The sequence below is a fragment of the Dipodomys ordii genome, unplaced genomic scaffold (genome assembly GCF_000151885.1).
Source record: "Dipodomys ordii isolate 6190 unplaced genomic scaffold, Dord_2.0 Scaffold83, whole genome shotgun sequence".
Taxonomy (NCBI): Eukaryota; Metazoa; Chordata; class Mammalia; order Rodentia; family Heteromyidae; genus Dipodomys; species Dipodomys ordii.
In genome coordinates, this window is record NW_012267299.1 from 3,463,999 (window position 1) to 3,480,878 (window position 16,880).

Genomic DNA, 16,880 nt, shown 5'->3' on the forward strand with positions numbered 1-16,880 from the left:
GCGCCACTTCCGGCTTTTTTCTTTTTGTTTATGTGGTTCTGAGGAATCGAACCCAGGCCTCAGGCATACAAAGCAAGCACTCTACCACTGAGCCACCTTGAGACCCAGAAATACAACAAATCAAAGAAAGGTTGGACAAATGAGATTGCATGAAGTTTCAGAGCTTCTGTATAGCAAAGGACATAGCTAGCAAGATCAATAGAAAGCCCACGGATTTGGAGATCTTCACTAGCCATACAACGGACAAGGGTCTCATATCTAAAATATACTTAAAACTCAAAAAAATCCCCCAACAACAATTCCTCAAAGAAACAACTGTCCAGTAAATAAGTGGGCTAACGACTTAAAGAGAAACTTGTCTGAAGAGGAAAGAAGGATGGCCGATAGGCACATGAAGAAATGCTCAGCCTCTCTAGCCATAAAAGAAATGCAAATCAAAACAACATTGAGATTCCACCTCATGCTAGTTAGAATGGCTATAATGATGAACTCCAATAACAACAGATGCTGGAGGGGATGTGGCCAGAAGGGAATCTACTGCATTGTTGGTGAGAATGTAAACTTGTTCAACCACTTTGGAAAGTAGTATGGAGGTTCCTCAAAAGACTCTGAGTTTCTTTTCATGCTTTGAAAAGCTTCTTATATCCTAATGTTACAAGAAAAAGTTCTGCTACATTTTCTTCTGGCACTTTATCATTTAACCACATTTGCATGTAAACCTTTATCCATCTGACATTTATTCTTTTTTTCAGTTTTTTTGTTATTGAGGTGAAATTCACATAACATAAAATTAACTACTTAAAGTGAAAGGGAAAAAGAATAATGAAGACTGAATCATTTTGAAATACATTGCAACTATGTAAACAAATGATATAAAGAAACACTGAAAGATGATGATCAATGGACATTTAAGAGTGGGAAAGAGAAAGCCATAGAGAGGGTTATGCTGATTAAAATACAATATATGCATAGCTGAAAAGTAAAAAATAAGTATGATCCTCACCTCTACCCCCTTTCTAATTATTCTTTTTGTTGTGATTTTCCTTGCTAATTCCTTATTTATCATTCCAGATAAACCTTTCATTCTTTTCTATCAATGACATAAATATTTAAGGAATACCTTCTTAATGTTCACATAAAAATTGTTGTTTTAATTTGTATTTAAGAAAATTGTCAGCCAGGCGCTGGTGGCTCACACCTGTAATGCTAGCTACTCAGGAGGCTGAGATCTGAGGATCGCGGTTCAAAGCCAGTCCGGGCAGGAGAGACCGTGAGACTCCTATCTCCAATAAACCACCAGAAAACCGGAAGTGGTGCTGTAGCTCAAGTGGTAGAGTGCTCACCTTGAGCTGAAGAGCTGAGGGACAGCGCCCAGACCCAGAGTTCAAGCCCCATGACCGACCAAAAAAAAAAGAAAAAAGAAAATTGTCAGCTGGGTGTGGTGGTGTCCCAAAACTTAGGAGGTTGATCCAGAAGGATAAGGAGTTGGAAGACAGCCAGGTCTTTTACAATTAGACCCTGTGGAAGGAAGGATGGAAGGAAGGGAGGGACGGAGGGAGGAAGGAAATCATGGAAGGAGGGAGGTAAGGGAGGAGGAATTGGTCTAGTGTCATCATCTCTCTAAGTGAACATCCATGTTCATTGTATATTTTTGTGCAGTAGTTGACCTATGATAATTTAGGAAATGAAGTTTCTCATTTTATTTTCTAGCTTTAAAATCTGAAGGGGATGATTACTACATTAACGGTGCCTGGACTATTGACTGGCCTAGGAAGTTTGATGTTGCTGGAACAGCTTTTCACTACAAGAGACCAACAGATGAACCGGAATCCTTGGAAGCTTTAGGTCCCACCTCTGAAAATCTCATTGTCATGGTAAATGTGTCTTTATCATTTTATTTGTACTATATTTTCTTCCCTCTTGTGAGGTGAGAAAAGGTCAGATTTTATTATGTCTGTTCTACTGGTGATGAAATCAAGGTAAATGCAAGTAATTTCCTCAGAATCTGTGCAGAGTCAAGGTATTTGCTCTTTCTATGTATCTGTTTTGTCTTTTGTTGCTTTCTTGAATAATATTTTTATATCCAAACAAAACAAATGAGAGAAATATTTCTAACCTCTCCATGAAAATAAGAGGAGGAAAAGAAAACTTATTGACTTATATCAGTTAGGTGAGGTTGGGATTTCATTGTTACACCTCCACATAGTTACACTAACTAATTTCATTCTCCCTTTATCACACCCAAAAAGGAGAACCAATTTAAAGTATATGCTTTTGAAAGCTATCTTGAGTTTGAGGCCAGCCTGGGCAACATAGCAAGACTCTTTCACAAAGACTGACAGATAGATAATAAGATACTTTTTAAATGTTTTTAAGTTTCCTATAAGACTTGCTATATAACGTTTTCTTCTTCAAAAGAAATAATAAATATCTGAGTGAAGGCTCATTGTATTCTAATTATCTTCACCAGCTGTTTTCAATGACAGGTTCTACTCCAGGAACAGAATTTGGGAATTAGGTATAAGTTCAATGTTCCCATTACTCGGACTGGCAGTGGAGATAATGAAGTTGGCTTTATGTGGCATCATCAGCCTTGGTCAGAATGCTCAGCTACTTGTGCTGGAGGTAAGACACCCACTAGGCAGCCCACCCAGTGGGCAGGACGGAAAGCAAAACATTCTCTCAGCTGAACTTTGTGTTGGTTGAAGAAGCTAATTGGAAACATTTTTTGCAGGTTTGCTTCAAGCTGTAATTTAGCAAAAGAAACTTTACTTTAATTGTATTATATTCCATTTGTTTTCAACCTCATGTAATTTATACAGATTTGTTGGTAAAATACATCTTGGCACAATGAGTGTCTCTGCCGGTGTTCTTCCTGACTATCTTGAAGGTGGGCTGCTTTTTGTTTTGTTTTGGTGAATATATTCTTCGTAAAGAACATAAATAGTTTTCCATAAGAAAATGGGCAAAACTCAGACATCACAGATACAGCTTCTAAGAGTGGGGGAAGAGAATGTATGTGTGCCTGTGTTTGTATGATGGTGTGTTTCCCACAATTCTGTACCAACTCCCTTCTCCAGCCATCAGAGTTAAGAGGCTACATAATGGGATGCTACAAATAATTATTGGTGTCTGGTTCTCTGGGCTAGTGGTGTATAACAATCCCATTATAACTCCTCAGAGAGATAGAAGTAGCTGCTAGGCAGTGGTTGGTGATATGTTGGTTGTCCCATGTGCGTTTTTCATGGGTGCCTTTTCCCCACAATTTACTCTATTCCTAATCCTCCTCCCTCTAGTGGCCACCAATGCAATTCTTTACCTCTGGCTGGGAGAGCAGGACAGTTGGCTTCCTTCAAAGCCAACACCCTTGCTGCTGCATGGACTGGTGAGTAGAAGTGCTGTGCAAGCAGCATCTTCCTTCTCTCTGGAGACTAATGCATCACCTCCACCATATACTTTGATCCCAATAGCCAAAGAAACAAACCGATTCCTCAGACCTAGTCTGGACTTGAACAACACCTCACCACTCCAAAAGCAAAGACTCACTATCCAGTAGTGATGATTAGAATGGGTGAAGTTGAAATTAAGTGAGCCATTCAATGTATTATATTCCCATTCTAAATTGAAGAAATGTGAATTCACATGGACTTTTTCTTCTCTTGTCCCATATTCACCGAGTCTCTAATAGCCTCTGATTCTTTGAGACTTGGAGAAATTATTTTCAGAGAAAGGATTAGCATATAACAGATTCCGTAATTTTAAGCTCATAAGAATTAAATCATCAATTTACTACAACTCCAATTTTCATAGTGAAGGCCATATAAAGATATCAAAAGAGCAAATGAGCAATGCTATGTTAATGTTCTCTTCTGTGTGAAATATCATACAGTTATATTTTTTAATTCTCTAATCCCTACCCATTTTACATGTGAAATGATAACTTATAATACAGTTTTAAAGACTATACTACATTACCATTTCTTTTAATAAATACAAAGTTCCTGCTAATGCCACTAATGAGTGTCCTCAAGTCCTTCATGGTTTATTCAAGTGAGTGCCACTGCTTTATTTTTTTAGCGGCATTTACATATATATCTTTGTTCTGACTGCATTACTTTTAGTTTGGATAAATTAACCTTCCCTCTTCCACATACCAATAAAAAGTCTCCATTAGAAGAGTTCATATAGAGTTCAGTCCTTGAGGTAAAGTGAGATAAACCTACTAAAGAAGAGTCCAAATAATTTAAAGTCTAGGAAATCCCAAAAGGCTAAAATTAGGATTGCTTAGCTTAGAGAAGAGAAGGCAATGGGGTAGCATGTTAGTGTCTTCAAGTGTGTGACAGAATGTTGAATGGGAAATTGTTAGAGCCTGTTCTTCTTTTTCTGAAATTGCTATATTTGGGGATGGTTTAGAGAGTCTTGTCTGAAGCCAAGGAGGGATTAAGTAAATTCTCAATGTTCTTTCAACCCTATGATTCTGTTTGTTCAGAGAGCAGATAGTATAACAAAAAAAAGGGAAGGGGTAGGGGGAATGCAATGAAATATTAATCTGAAAGGAAAATTATTATTTTATTTGAGTAAAACTTATGAGGAAAACCTAAAACGTTGGTGGTGATTCATAACACTTGTATTGAGAAAAATTACATCTGACTTCTTATGAGTCAGAACAAAACAAACAAACAAAAAACAAGGTGGGAGAAAAGCCCCTGGAGGAGCATTTTCTCTTCCTCATATGTATGTCTTTGATGCGGGAGCTTCTATCTTAGATATTTGAGGTACTTCTTGGAACCTAAAACCTGTTTGCTTGTGAGTGGTGATAAATATTAATTAGACCTTTAGCTCATTGCCTTCTTTGGGGGTGGGAGGTACAGTGATTGGAAGTTGTCAGATGTGGTATCATTTGGCTTGGTAAGTAGTTCTCAATGTAAGAACCCTAGACCATCAGCATCAACATCAACTGAGAAGTTATTGGAAATGCCAATCTGGGGACCCATTTCAGACCTACTGAGTAGGAGTTCTTAGAGTAAGGACCAAGAATCTATGATTCTGAGCTCACCCAAATTTGTGTATCATGGGTCTTGACTTTCAGAGAAACTGAACTCTAGCTGTTGAGAAACAGAACCCACAGCCTGACCACTGAAGCCTGTATATAACAGTAGATTTTTGCAGGGTAGAACAATATTTTAGGACACACAAGGCACTTAATGCGTGTTAATAGCCAGCCAATGAGTGAAAGGAATTAATTTCAACAAGTATACAACCTGAGAGTTTAGAATGCATAAGTAAATCAAAGTTCCTTTCTTTTGTTTTCTATCATTTTACTCAGAAGTAGAACTCTAGAAGTAGAACACAACAAAAGATATAGAACATCCTAGGGTGGGTATGCTAGTGTAAATAACAATTATTGAACTTCCTCTCAGTACATACACATAACCCTACTTTAACCATAGATTTTTCTAAGTAAGGAAGCTTATGTTTGAAGAATGAAAAGTCCCCTAGGACTTTGGAATTTAAATTGAAGGGAGATCCAGAGTCATTTCTCAGTAATGGTAAATGAAGCTTCAACTGCTTAAAATCCTCTCAAGAAAAAGTCATGTGTTAGCTGGGTGCGGGTGGCTCACACCTGTAATCCTAGCTACTCAGGAAGCTGAGATCTGAGAATCATGGTTCAAAGCCAACCCAGGCAAGAAAATTTGTGAGACTCTTACCTCCAATAAATCACCAGAAAACCAGAAGTGGCTCTGTGGCTCATGTGGTAGAACACTTGCCTTGAGCTGAAGAGCTCAGAGACAGTGCCTAGGCCCAGAGTTAAAAAGAAAATTGTATTTTATTTTTGGTCAAAAACTTAATGTAAATTTAGTTCATAATTGTGATATTCTATTTTTATCTCTCTAGGGAAGTTCTTGAGACTGTCATTTTTTTAAGTGCAGAAAGAGGAAAGCAAGAAATGAAAAAGAACTTTCTGTTTTAGTCAAAAAAGATACCTAAGGTTCTTACCAGCATACTCATTCTTACCCACCTACTTATACTGGTAAAATTAACGGCCTCTATATGTTCTATTAATGTCAAGATTGTTGAACTTGGAGTTTGGGGGCTGTAATGATAGCCTTTTCTAATAGAAAAAAAAAACTTAAGACATTTTCAGACTGTTTTTCTGTTGCTTAGCACACCCAATGACAAATCTAATATGCAGGAAACATTGGTGGTGATTCAGTACAAGTAATAGCCTTCTCTCTGAGTCAGTGATGAAACACTTCCTTTGGTTGATTGGTAACTTTGAGATGGTATGGTCTGTTGTTTTTAGGATAAATATGACTTTAAAGATACAGCTCTGACTCTTCCTCTGCAAGAAAATCCAATGAATCAAAACTTGCCTATTTTCAGAACCATTGATACTTCTACTGGAGTTTCTTTATCCTTCATTCAAACTATTGCATACTCTGTAATTCATCTGACTTGCAAATTTATGCACTACCATTATGAGGATTAGTGAGTAGAATGTGTTCATTGATAGAGTTTGGTTGAGAAATACAGCATTAAAAGTATTATTTTGAATAATAATTTATGCCCTTTTCAAGTTTAAAATAAAATTTGTATATTCATTCTTTGATCTTTACTCTTACATATCCCTGCCCCCCCTTTTTTACTGGTGTTTGGCTAGATGGTCATTCTCAAATTTTAGCATGCTTCAGAATTGCTAGGAGGGCTTAAAACATAGAACTAGTTCTGCTTTTTATTTTTGATTCAGCAGGTCTTGCTTTTACATTTCTAACAAGTTTCCAGGTAATGCAGGTTCTGCTGGTGAAAGCACAGTACTCCCAGAAACTTTGCTTGACAATAGGTTTCCTAAAATAAATACCTATTAAAGCAAAATGGCCAGTTTTTAAGGTAATCATGTATAATACAGTTGTAATTTATATAACCACTAGTCTTTTTGAATGATGGGTGGTCAGCTATAAAGTAATAAATAAATTGTACAGTTTACAAACATTTCTGATGCTCTGTCTCATTTGATTGTCCTCAACAACCACTAATATAGGCTTTGCTACTATTTTTCTTGTTTTGTAGGTAAATATCAAGTGAAATACTTTGCTGAAATCCACTTAGCAGTTGAGTCTCTAGTGATATTTTAATGTAACATTTGTCTGGTAATCCAAGCATTTCAAACACATGTATACAGATAGAACAATGCAACCCATTAAAGTTGTTTAATAAAGGGTCAAGAGGGAATGAAGACAAGTAATAAAGGGGATGAATTTGATCAAAGAACATGCATACTGGAGTGGAGATATATGAAACTTCTTTGTATGATTAATATATACTAATAAGAGAAAATATAAAAAAGAAGGGAATGTAATAGTCTCACTTTAAACAGAGCTCTTTTACCAGTTAGCAACTCTATATAGAGAAACATGCCCATTCCCACTAAATATATCTCCTTCACTAGCTTGAAAGTTTGTTTTTTCAAATGCTTTCCCTAGAAGTAATGTTAACTACACTGCATATTGAAAACACCTGGAGAACTTTAAGCAATTCTAGTATTTGCTTCCCGACCCCCAGTCTTATTTAATTGCTTGGGGCATCAGAATTTGAAAAGATCTCTGAGCAATTCTAAAGTGCAGCTCACATCGAAAAGTATTGCCTTTGATATGGGGTGAAAGTTCTAATTCTGTCCCTCAAATTAACATTCAGATGCAAATATCTCTGAGGTGCATTACTAACAGTCATTTCTCACTAATTGGCAAGTAGTTAATTGTAAGTGTTAATGAGATTTAGAAATGAGTACTATGGTGAGAAAATAAAGACTGATGTCGAGGAGGAATGGAAGAATTGAAAGAATGCCAATTAATTTCATGGTTTTATTTAGTGTAGCTATTGGGCCTCAGACATGCTTATAGAAAATATTTTTGTAGCTTAGTTAATGTTCATGCCTTCATCTTTACCTAATGGATCATTTATTAGCATCTAATAAAGATTTTAAAATTGGCTGAAATTGTGCAAAACAGTTTTTTCTTTAAGCTTTTCATCCTAATTTCAAGTTTCTGTGAGGTGTACTTAAGGAGCTAAAATGAATGAAGTTTGATCATCAAAATTCTGAAGATTACCCTCCCAAACCCAGTTTTTTATTTTGGCTCTCATATTTTTCAGATTAGGGATGCTCAACTAGTAAAGTCTATGCAAATATTCTTAAATCCAAACAATCTTGAAATCTGAAACTGTTTGGTCCTAAGCCTTTTGGTTAAGGTGTATTCAACCTGTAAATGCCAGATAGTCATTAGACCCACAAGTCAAATTATAAGGCACATGATTCCCATTTTAACTCAGTATTTATGAAAAATAATAAATATTTCTTTTCTCTGGGCATTTATTGCTTTAGGAAGTTTTTTTTTTTTTAAGAATGACTCAGAATGCAACAGTATTTATAATTACTACCTTGACTTTCTGGATATCTTCAAATTCCCAATGTTCAAACCATTCCCTTCCCCTTTCACAGTCTATCCATTCTCCCAATGGATTTCACATAACCTTAAGAGTTGATGCTCTGAGGGGGCTGGGAAGGTGGCTCAGTGGTAGAGTGCTTGCCTTGCATGCCTGAGGCCCTGGGTTTGATTCCTCAGCACCACATAAGCAAAAAGAAACAGTGCCCAGGCCCCACGACCGGACCCCCCCCAAAAAAAGAGTTGATGCTTTGATTATTTTATACCTACTTTATACCTAATTTTATACCTACTTTGTGCTTTAAGAAACTACAAGAATACTTAATTCACCAGGAAAAGAAAGATCAAAAGTACATATGATAGACTTATTCCTGCTTTACATTTATACTCTCAGTAACAGTCTTTGTCCTTCTATCCCCTCTGTTAACACTCCTAATAATTTGTCCAAATTGATCTTTCCTAGGCCTTTATTTCTTTCTCTGTCTATAGAAGTGAACATTTGTATTCTAAAAACCTCAATTTGGTTAGGTTTTATATATAGAGGCACTGTCTGCTAAATATTACTTTCTAGTTAAGGGGGGAAAGTCAAAAGTTTAACTAATCTTTGCCGAATGAGATAAATTTATTGCCACGGGCCATATTTTATTTAAATGCAACACTAAATAGTACAGGTTTTTAAAGCTTCTTTTACATTTGACCATTAAAGAATGTGATTGCTTTCCAGTTACTATATGAAATAATGTCATTATTTTTCCTTTTATATCTATATAATTGAATTATTCTTCTATATGTGATGCTTCTTGTATTTATATTTATCTTTCTTTCCCAGATGTCATTGTAAGCTTAATGTGTGCATATGTGAGGGTATGTGTGTGGGGGTGAGAGAAAGAGAGATATAGAAACAGAGATAGACAGAATGAATGAATGAACAGCATATAAACATGAAGGTTATTCTATATATTTCTTTTTCTACATCAAATTATTTTTAAGTTCATTTTTCTTTATGAATCTTTATCCAATTCAACAGGAGTCTTATATTCTTATACTGGAGCTCTGAGATGTTATAAAATGATTAAGTGGTTTTCAATTACCATTTTGAATTTTCCTAAGTTAGTGCTGTATTTTGCAAAGGCTCTAAGATGTCCAAGGGCAATGCAGCAGGTGCACAGGATGCAGTGACATACTGCACCTTTTCAAGTTCCATAGGTTACATGCCACAAAATTATTTAGTCCTGTTTAGTCAGTTTTTCTACATAGAAAGTGCAGTTAAAAAATAATAATAACATCCTGAGAGTTCCGTGAACTGAGGCTTTGAGATTCCTGGTTTCATGTAAAATGGGAACCATTAAGATTGGAAAAATGTGCCCTTACTCCTTTACATATATAAGCTCACTCTTCAGAGCCTTCATAGTGTTTACAATATAAAAGTTTAGCTTCTCTGAACTTCCAGTTGAAGAACTAGAGGTCTTAAAGTATGTAAATTTTTTAATATCTGTCTTGAATATCCTTCTTGATGTGCCATTTAGCATGTGTTTCTCTCCTGGACCTTTGTTAGATCAGCATAAAATTGTTAGACAATTAAAGGAGAAAATGAAAGGATGGAAAGAAGAAAAAGGACATCTAAAAAGAGCTTCTTATAGCAATTGTTTCTTTGTGCCTAACGTATTTGTATAATACCCTACACTGTTCTGTTTAGTAACATATTTTGTTGTTGGTGGTGGTGGTCAGGGGCTTGAACTCTGGTCCTAGACACTGTCCCTGAGCTCTTTAGCTCAAAGCAAGCGCTCTACCACTTGAGCCACAGCGCCACTTCTGGTTTTCTGGAGATAAGAGTCTTTCCTGCCTGGGCTGACTTTGAACCACAATCTTCAGATCTCATCCTCCTGAGTAGCTAGGATTACAAGGGTGAGCCACCAGTGCCTGGCTTAACAACATAATTTTTAGCATAATTTTAAAGAATTTAAAGAGCTCATTGCCTTGGACTTCGAAAAACACATGTTTTCTAAGGAAATACTATATATTTACATTATATGTTATCTTCAAGAATAATACAAAGCATCACAGGGTACCAGTGGATCATGCCTGTAATTCTAGATACTTGGGAGACTAAAATCAGGAGGCTCATGGTTCAAGGATAGCCCATGTAGTATAGTTCACAAGATTCTTGTGTTGAGCACAGTGGCACATGTCTGTCATCCCAGCTATGATGAGAAGCCTAAATAGGTGGATTGTGGTCCAGGCTCATACCTGACCAGAAACAATACCCTATCTGGAACACACACACACACACACACACACACATACACACTCAAAACAAAACAAAAAACAAACCAAAAAAACTAGTGAAAAGGGACAAGATGTGGTTCTGCAGTAGAGTGCCAGCCTAGCAAGTGTGAGAATCCTGAATTCAAGCTTCAATATAAGCATATAAGATTGTATTAAGTGTTGAATATGTTCTTTTCAAAGCTATTTGGAAGGCAGAGATCAGAGGATCACAGTTTGAAGCTAGTGGGGCATAAAAGTTCATAAGATCCATCTCAGCCAATGCTGAGTATGGTAGCATACTCTTGTCATCCCAGCTAGAGGGAAGACACAATGCCTGGGCTCAGTCATATGTGTAAAGGAATGTATAATAATAACCAACAAGAAAAAAGGTTGGAGGTGTGGTTCAAGTGGTACAGTACCTGCTTTCCAAGATTGAGGTCCTGAGTTCAATCCCTAGTAAGTACAATAAAAAATAACACTTTGTATTTGTTTTTTAAAGTAATTATTAGAAGACTGGGGGAGAGTGCCAGCTGGTAGGAGCACTTGCCTAGCAATCACAGGACCCTGAGTTGAAACATCATACAAAACAGTATGTAATGCAGTCTGTAGGCTAGTTCCTAATGCCTGACAAAAGAAGGAAAAAAAAAAAGCTCTCAAAACAGCTGTTTACCAGAGAAAACAAGAGCCAAATACTTTATAGTTTATACAAATGCCCTTTTAATTTCTTGCCAGTTCTAAAATGTCTACCTAACACATTTAACAACCCTAAGAGGTCAGTTTGCAATTTTTTTTTTTTTGGTGAACTAATGGAATGTGTTTTAAACAAGTAGAATTGTGAGCCTGGACTTCTGCAGACATAATAATCACTAACACTTGTGTGGCAGCATATAAAGGATGCATACACTGTGACTTTCATAGAATTCTCAAACTAGTACAGACAGAAGAAAGCAAAAGCAAATCCTGATTTACTTTGTTAGTTTTGGTGTTACTGGGGTTTGAACTAAGGGCCTCACATTTGGTAGGCAGACATTCTACCACTTGAACCATACTTCATGGTCTTTTAACAGTTGTTTTCAAAGTTTGAAATTAAGTGTGAAAGATGAAAAAATGACTTAATTATATCTAAATTTGCCTATCTTGGACTTAGGAGTCTCCTTGCAAAGGTAAATAAAAGATTGCAGATGAAAACTTAGTTGGAATAATTAAGAGCATTTACTCATTTCCTTATATGTCTCTTTGAAGACACACAGCTGCATAATTAGTTTTGAAGAAAATTTCTGTAATTTTTTGCTGTCAGGTTGTACAATGTATTACTGTTCAAAACTCTGAGGGTCCCTTTACATTTTATTTCTGTGTATTCCAAACTTAGACATAAAACAGATCACAGTGATGTTTTTAATAATGCAAGCCCCTGAAAAGTAGCATTTGAGTTTAGAAAGATTTGCTCCCATTCTTGCTCATCATTCCTTTATATTCTTCTTGCTCTTCAAAAAGAAATCTAGAAACCTAGATAATGGTCTGTTACTGCATGCCCGTATTCAATCTCTTCCACCATCCCTTTTTTAGGTCATTTTCAATGTTGAGAATAAAAATGTGCTTTAACATATGGAGCTAGTTTTACTAGGCACCATGGTAGGGCATCTATGAACATCATAGCTCCTGAAATCCTTGGCTCTGAAGCCATCTATGGCTCCTGGTTTCTCTAAGTGCTTATATAACATGCCCTGTAAGGACCCGGAGTGATGCTTCTATACAAACTTAGACAATGGCTGGTTCATACTCCTGAAAGTTAATGTGTTCTGTCACTTATTTGTCCAAAATAATTATTTGCACTCATTTTTTATATAACCTACTTTTCAAAAACTTCTTTGCATTTCCTTGTACATTTTTCAATATAATTTAAGATTTCTGATTACAAAAAAAATCTTACATGTGGACAGTTCCCTTGGTAATCTCAGCATTTTGAAGGGTTTATCTCTATGCATTCTTAAGATTTATAGTGAAGACAAGAAATCTCTGCGAGTGCAAAACATTTTCCCTAATGCTGTCTTTCTTCTTTTATCACTTAATGTACTCTCACTTAAGCAAAGTTTCATTCACTGAGACCCATAGATAAGAATGAAACAAAAGTTTGTGTGTAATTCTGTCATATGAATGATCAGTTTGACACAGATTATGTTTCCCTTCTCAAAATCCCTGTTCAAAACAGTGTTTTTAACAATCATAATGTTATGGAGGGTACTTTTGGAAAATATGAATCCTGCTTGTGATAGTACTATTCTTACTTTCTTATTTGAAGAAATGAAGATTTTTGTTTAAAAGCTATAGAGCTTAGTATTTTCACTTTAAATCAAATCTGAAATATTTGCTCTTTGCCTCCAAGAAGAGGATTTTTATATGTGATTAAAATAAAAGCTTCTGCTGGGTGCCCGTGGCTCATGCCTGTAATCTTAGCTACTCAGGAGGCTGAGATCTGAGGGGTCACAGTTGAAAGCCAACTCAAGCAGATCCAATGGATTATAGAACAAGTTGGATTATGGCATTGTGGCTCAAGTCGTAGAACTCTAGTCTTGAGCAAAAGGAGCTCAGGGACAGCGTCCAGGCCCAAAAATCAACCAACAAACTAATAACTAATAAAAGCTTCTATGTTGGTCATAAGTCCATCACAATATGTGGAAGAAGTTTGAGGCCTTGTTATCTCAATACCAGTACTTAAAAATTTTAATGAACATATGGGTGGGGCTAAGAGAGATGGGAGAGAATTAGGAAAGGGCTGGTGTAGGTCAAGACGCATTGTACTCACAAGCTAACACGTTGAGTTGAAACCCCTTTGTACAAGTACTTAAGAATAGTATTTTTTAAAGAGTCCTATATGTAAAAATAAATAAGTAAAAATTTACAAAAAAATAAGATTTTAAATAAATGCTAGAAACAAGTAAGTTCCTACCAAAGATCCTAGATATTCCTTTTTAGTAATATGGATTCTTTTTTTATATTGGGAAAGTTGTCTTTCAAAAAATCCTTGTTTTGTAGTTAGTATTACTCTGCCTTTTGACATGGTTGGCCCCAGGGCATGTGCAACCAACTGGTAAGAATTCTCTGAAATAATCCTACAAAACAAAATAGTAAATCATAGATGCCTGTATTCTTTATTTATTATTGTATAGAATACAGAGGAGGAGGCAGACATAGAGGGGAAAAAAAGTTAAACTATTAAAATGTAGAAGAAGGAAAGAGAGAACTATTTTTGCAACAAGGAAATGTAAAGATGGTATGTCAAAAAATGAACTTTACAACTTTGGGGGGGAGATGGAAGGGCAGGGAAAGTAAGGGGAAACAAAGGAGGAGGCAACAATGCTTGATAAGAAATGTACTCATGGGGCTGGGAAGGTGGCTCAGTGGTAGAGTGCTTGCCTTGCTTGCCTGAGGCCCTGGGTTCGATGCTCAGCACCACAAAGCAAAAAGAAAAAAGCCAGAAGTGGCGCTGTGGCTCAAGTGGTAGAGCGCTAGCCTTGAGCTGAAGAGCTGAGGGACAGTGCCTAGGCCCAGAGTTCAGGCCCCATGACCGGACCCCCCCCCCCCCCAAAAAAAGAAATGTACTCATTACCTTGCTCGTGTAATTGTAACCCCTCTGTATGGTATTTTCACAATAAAAATAAACCCCCCCCCCAAAAAAAGAAATGTACTCATTACCTTGCTCGTGTAATTGTAACCCCTCTGTATGGTATTTTCACAATAAAAAACTTATTAATGAAAAAAGAATACATGCTATACTATATTTCCAACAGAACACATATAATATTCAGTTTATAGAGAAAATATATAGAACTGAAAACCCTACTCAAAAAAAAAAGAATTTATGGGATTTAAAAATCATCTAAGTTGATTGCCACATTTTACCAAAGGGAATGAAAACTTAGACCATTTATCCATAAGGAGATTTGGAGTAAGGAAAAAAATCAGAACATAACAAAGTAAAAGGGAATAACATCATAGTCATTAACCATAGAGAGTTCTTAAAATCAATAATAACTGGGAAAGGTAAATCATTTTGTACAGCAGTACAAAATAATGGGAGGGTACAAAGCAAAATATATTAGTTCTGAACATGAAGGATTTCATTAGATAAGGTATAGTCATCATGCAATATAACTGTAATGGCAATTACTTTATCTACCCGGCCCTACCCCCTCCCCCTTTAATATAATCTCATTGAGATCAAGGCTGTCTTACTTTTCTCCTTGTGGTAATGAAAATCATGTCTTAAATACAGATGGAAGCCCCATTCTACCTTATCATTAGTACACACAAGTGCTTTAGAAAAATACAGTATTTTTAGAGTCACAGTTTCCTTTTGGCTACTCTACATTTCCTCAGGACATTTACTTTTGCTGGGAAAGCAGAGAAGAGAAATCTTTGAAAGATAAAAACTAGTAAGAGGCTCTTCAGACGAAGGAAACCATATGGATGTTGTTGATTGGTACCCTGGGTGCCAGCTGTTAGATCCAAGGCAGATGGGCTTTGCACTGCCCTGTAAATGCTTGTGTCTGGCCAATAATCATGAAGAACAACAGCCAGATTCCAGCAGTGAAAGGCAGAGAGAATTTTTTTCTTTAACTTCCTGGCATTTGTCACTGTTTTGATGATATCTGTACTGACGATTTGGACTGAATGAATATCACTGGCCATATGCTCTGTGTAGTGTGGTTATATAGTATAGTATCCCTTGATTGCTAACCACTTTGGATGCAAATTAGTGCCTTAGGCACTAGCAACATTTGTAGTATAGCTCTCATTCCCATTACTCTCAGAGAAAAAAAAAAGTGTTTTGGGTAGAAATGAAATGCGTTGACACTAAGTTCAGTGATTCAGACCTTAGTTACCCATCAGTCCCAAAGATACATTTATAATTCATTCTTTTGTTTTCCTCACTCCTTTGTAGCTCTAATTTCTCACTTGGATGCCTCCAACCTATGTCAGTCTTTATGAGTAGGATGAACAAGACTCAACTGTTTCCCTGCCCTTAATTAACCACTCCCACCCCTTTATATTTCTTTCATTAACACCTCTCACCTTTTCAAGCAGTGATTCCTGAACATTTTCTTCTTTCTGTTATATAATGGTGAATTGTCCGGAGCAAAACAATATTTTGCTGAATAGTGTGTCAAAAGTGGGGTTTATAAAAGTATTTCTCTGAAAGAAACAGGGTCAGAGGGTCTCATGGAAACATTGGCAACTTATGAGGGGAGCATGAAAGATACTAGAAAAGAGGCAAGAAATGAAGGTCTCTGAAGTCTTCATTCAGGATTGGCCTCAGGACTGTGCGGTTTTCTCACTGGAACCATCCATCACCACCTCCTACAATAAGAACAATAAGTGAAGGAATCCATTCAATTCTGTATTTCTGTATTTCTTGCTCTTTTTCCTCTTTCAAAATGCCATTAAAAATCATATCTTGCTAGATCAGTGATTCAACTGGATCCTTCCATTGTACAAAAAAAGATTTGGTGGGAAAATAGATCTTAACTATTAGAAGAAAAGTAAATATAGGACCAAATACACCCACAGAAAAAGTGAGAATTGTTGTTTTCTTTTGCTTTTGTTTTTCCTCAGTGCTGAGGACTGAACCTACTGTCTTGCAGTTGTTAGGGGACACTTCCACTGAGCTATATCTCTAGTCCAAGGGGAAAATTTCTGGGCTAAGAATCATTAAATCACCAGTGGCTTACACCTGTCTCCAATCCTAACTACTCAGGAAACTGAGATCTGAGGACTTTGGTCCAAAGACAGGTTGGGCAGGAAAGTTTCTGAGACTCATCTTAAACTAACCACCAAAAAGTCAAAAGTAGTTCTGTGGTTCAAGTGGTAGAGTGCTAGCCTTGAGCAAAAAAACTTCAGGGTTAGCACCTAGGCCCTGCATTCAAGCCCCAGGACATACACAAAAACAAACAAACAAACAAATAAATTTTTACAAAGGTTAAGTTTCTAACAACATTTTTAATATGAAATCATTACTTTTATAAAACATTAAAGAATTCCATCAAGGAAAAATAGATATACAGTTGGCATGCCAGTAACTTTAGAGGTTTATAAATAAAGCAGTGCATTTTAAAATTTGGCCAATTAAATTCAGTAAAACATCTGCCTATCTCCAGGGAATATGGACACTAAGCCACT

The 16,880-nt window shown here is 36.4% G+C and overlaps 1 protein-coding gene across 1 annotated transcript in view; it reads left to right on the top strand.

Moving 5' to 3' along the window:
* Positions 1-16,880, top strand: part of Adamts6 (ADAM metallopeptidase with thrombospondin type 1 motif, 6) — a 209,504-nt gene that overhangs the window by 150,757 nt on the left and 41,867 nt on the right. Inside the window, exons 18-19 of the mRNA XM_013025239.1 lie at positions 1,711-1,874; positions 2,487-2,625. Of these exons, the coding sequence (XP_012880693.1) occupies positions 1,711-1,874; positions 2,487-2,625 (303 nt within the window). The remainder of the gene's footprint in view (positions 1-1,710; positions 1,875-2,486; positions 2,626-16,880) is intronic.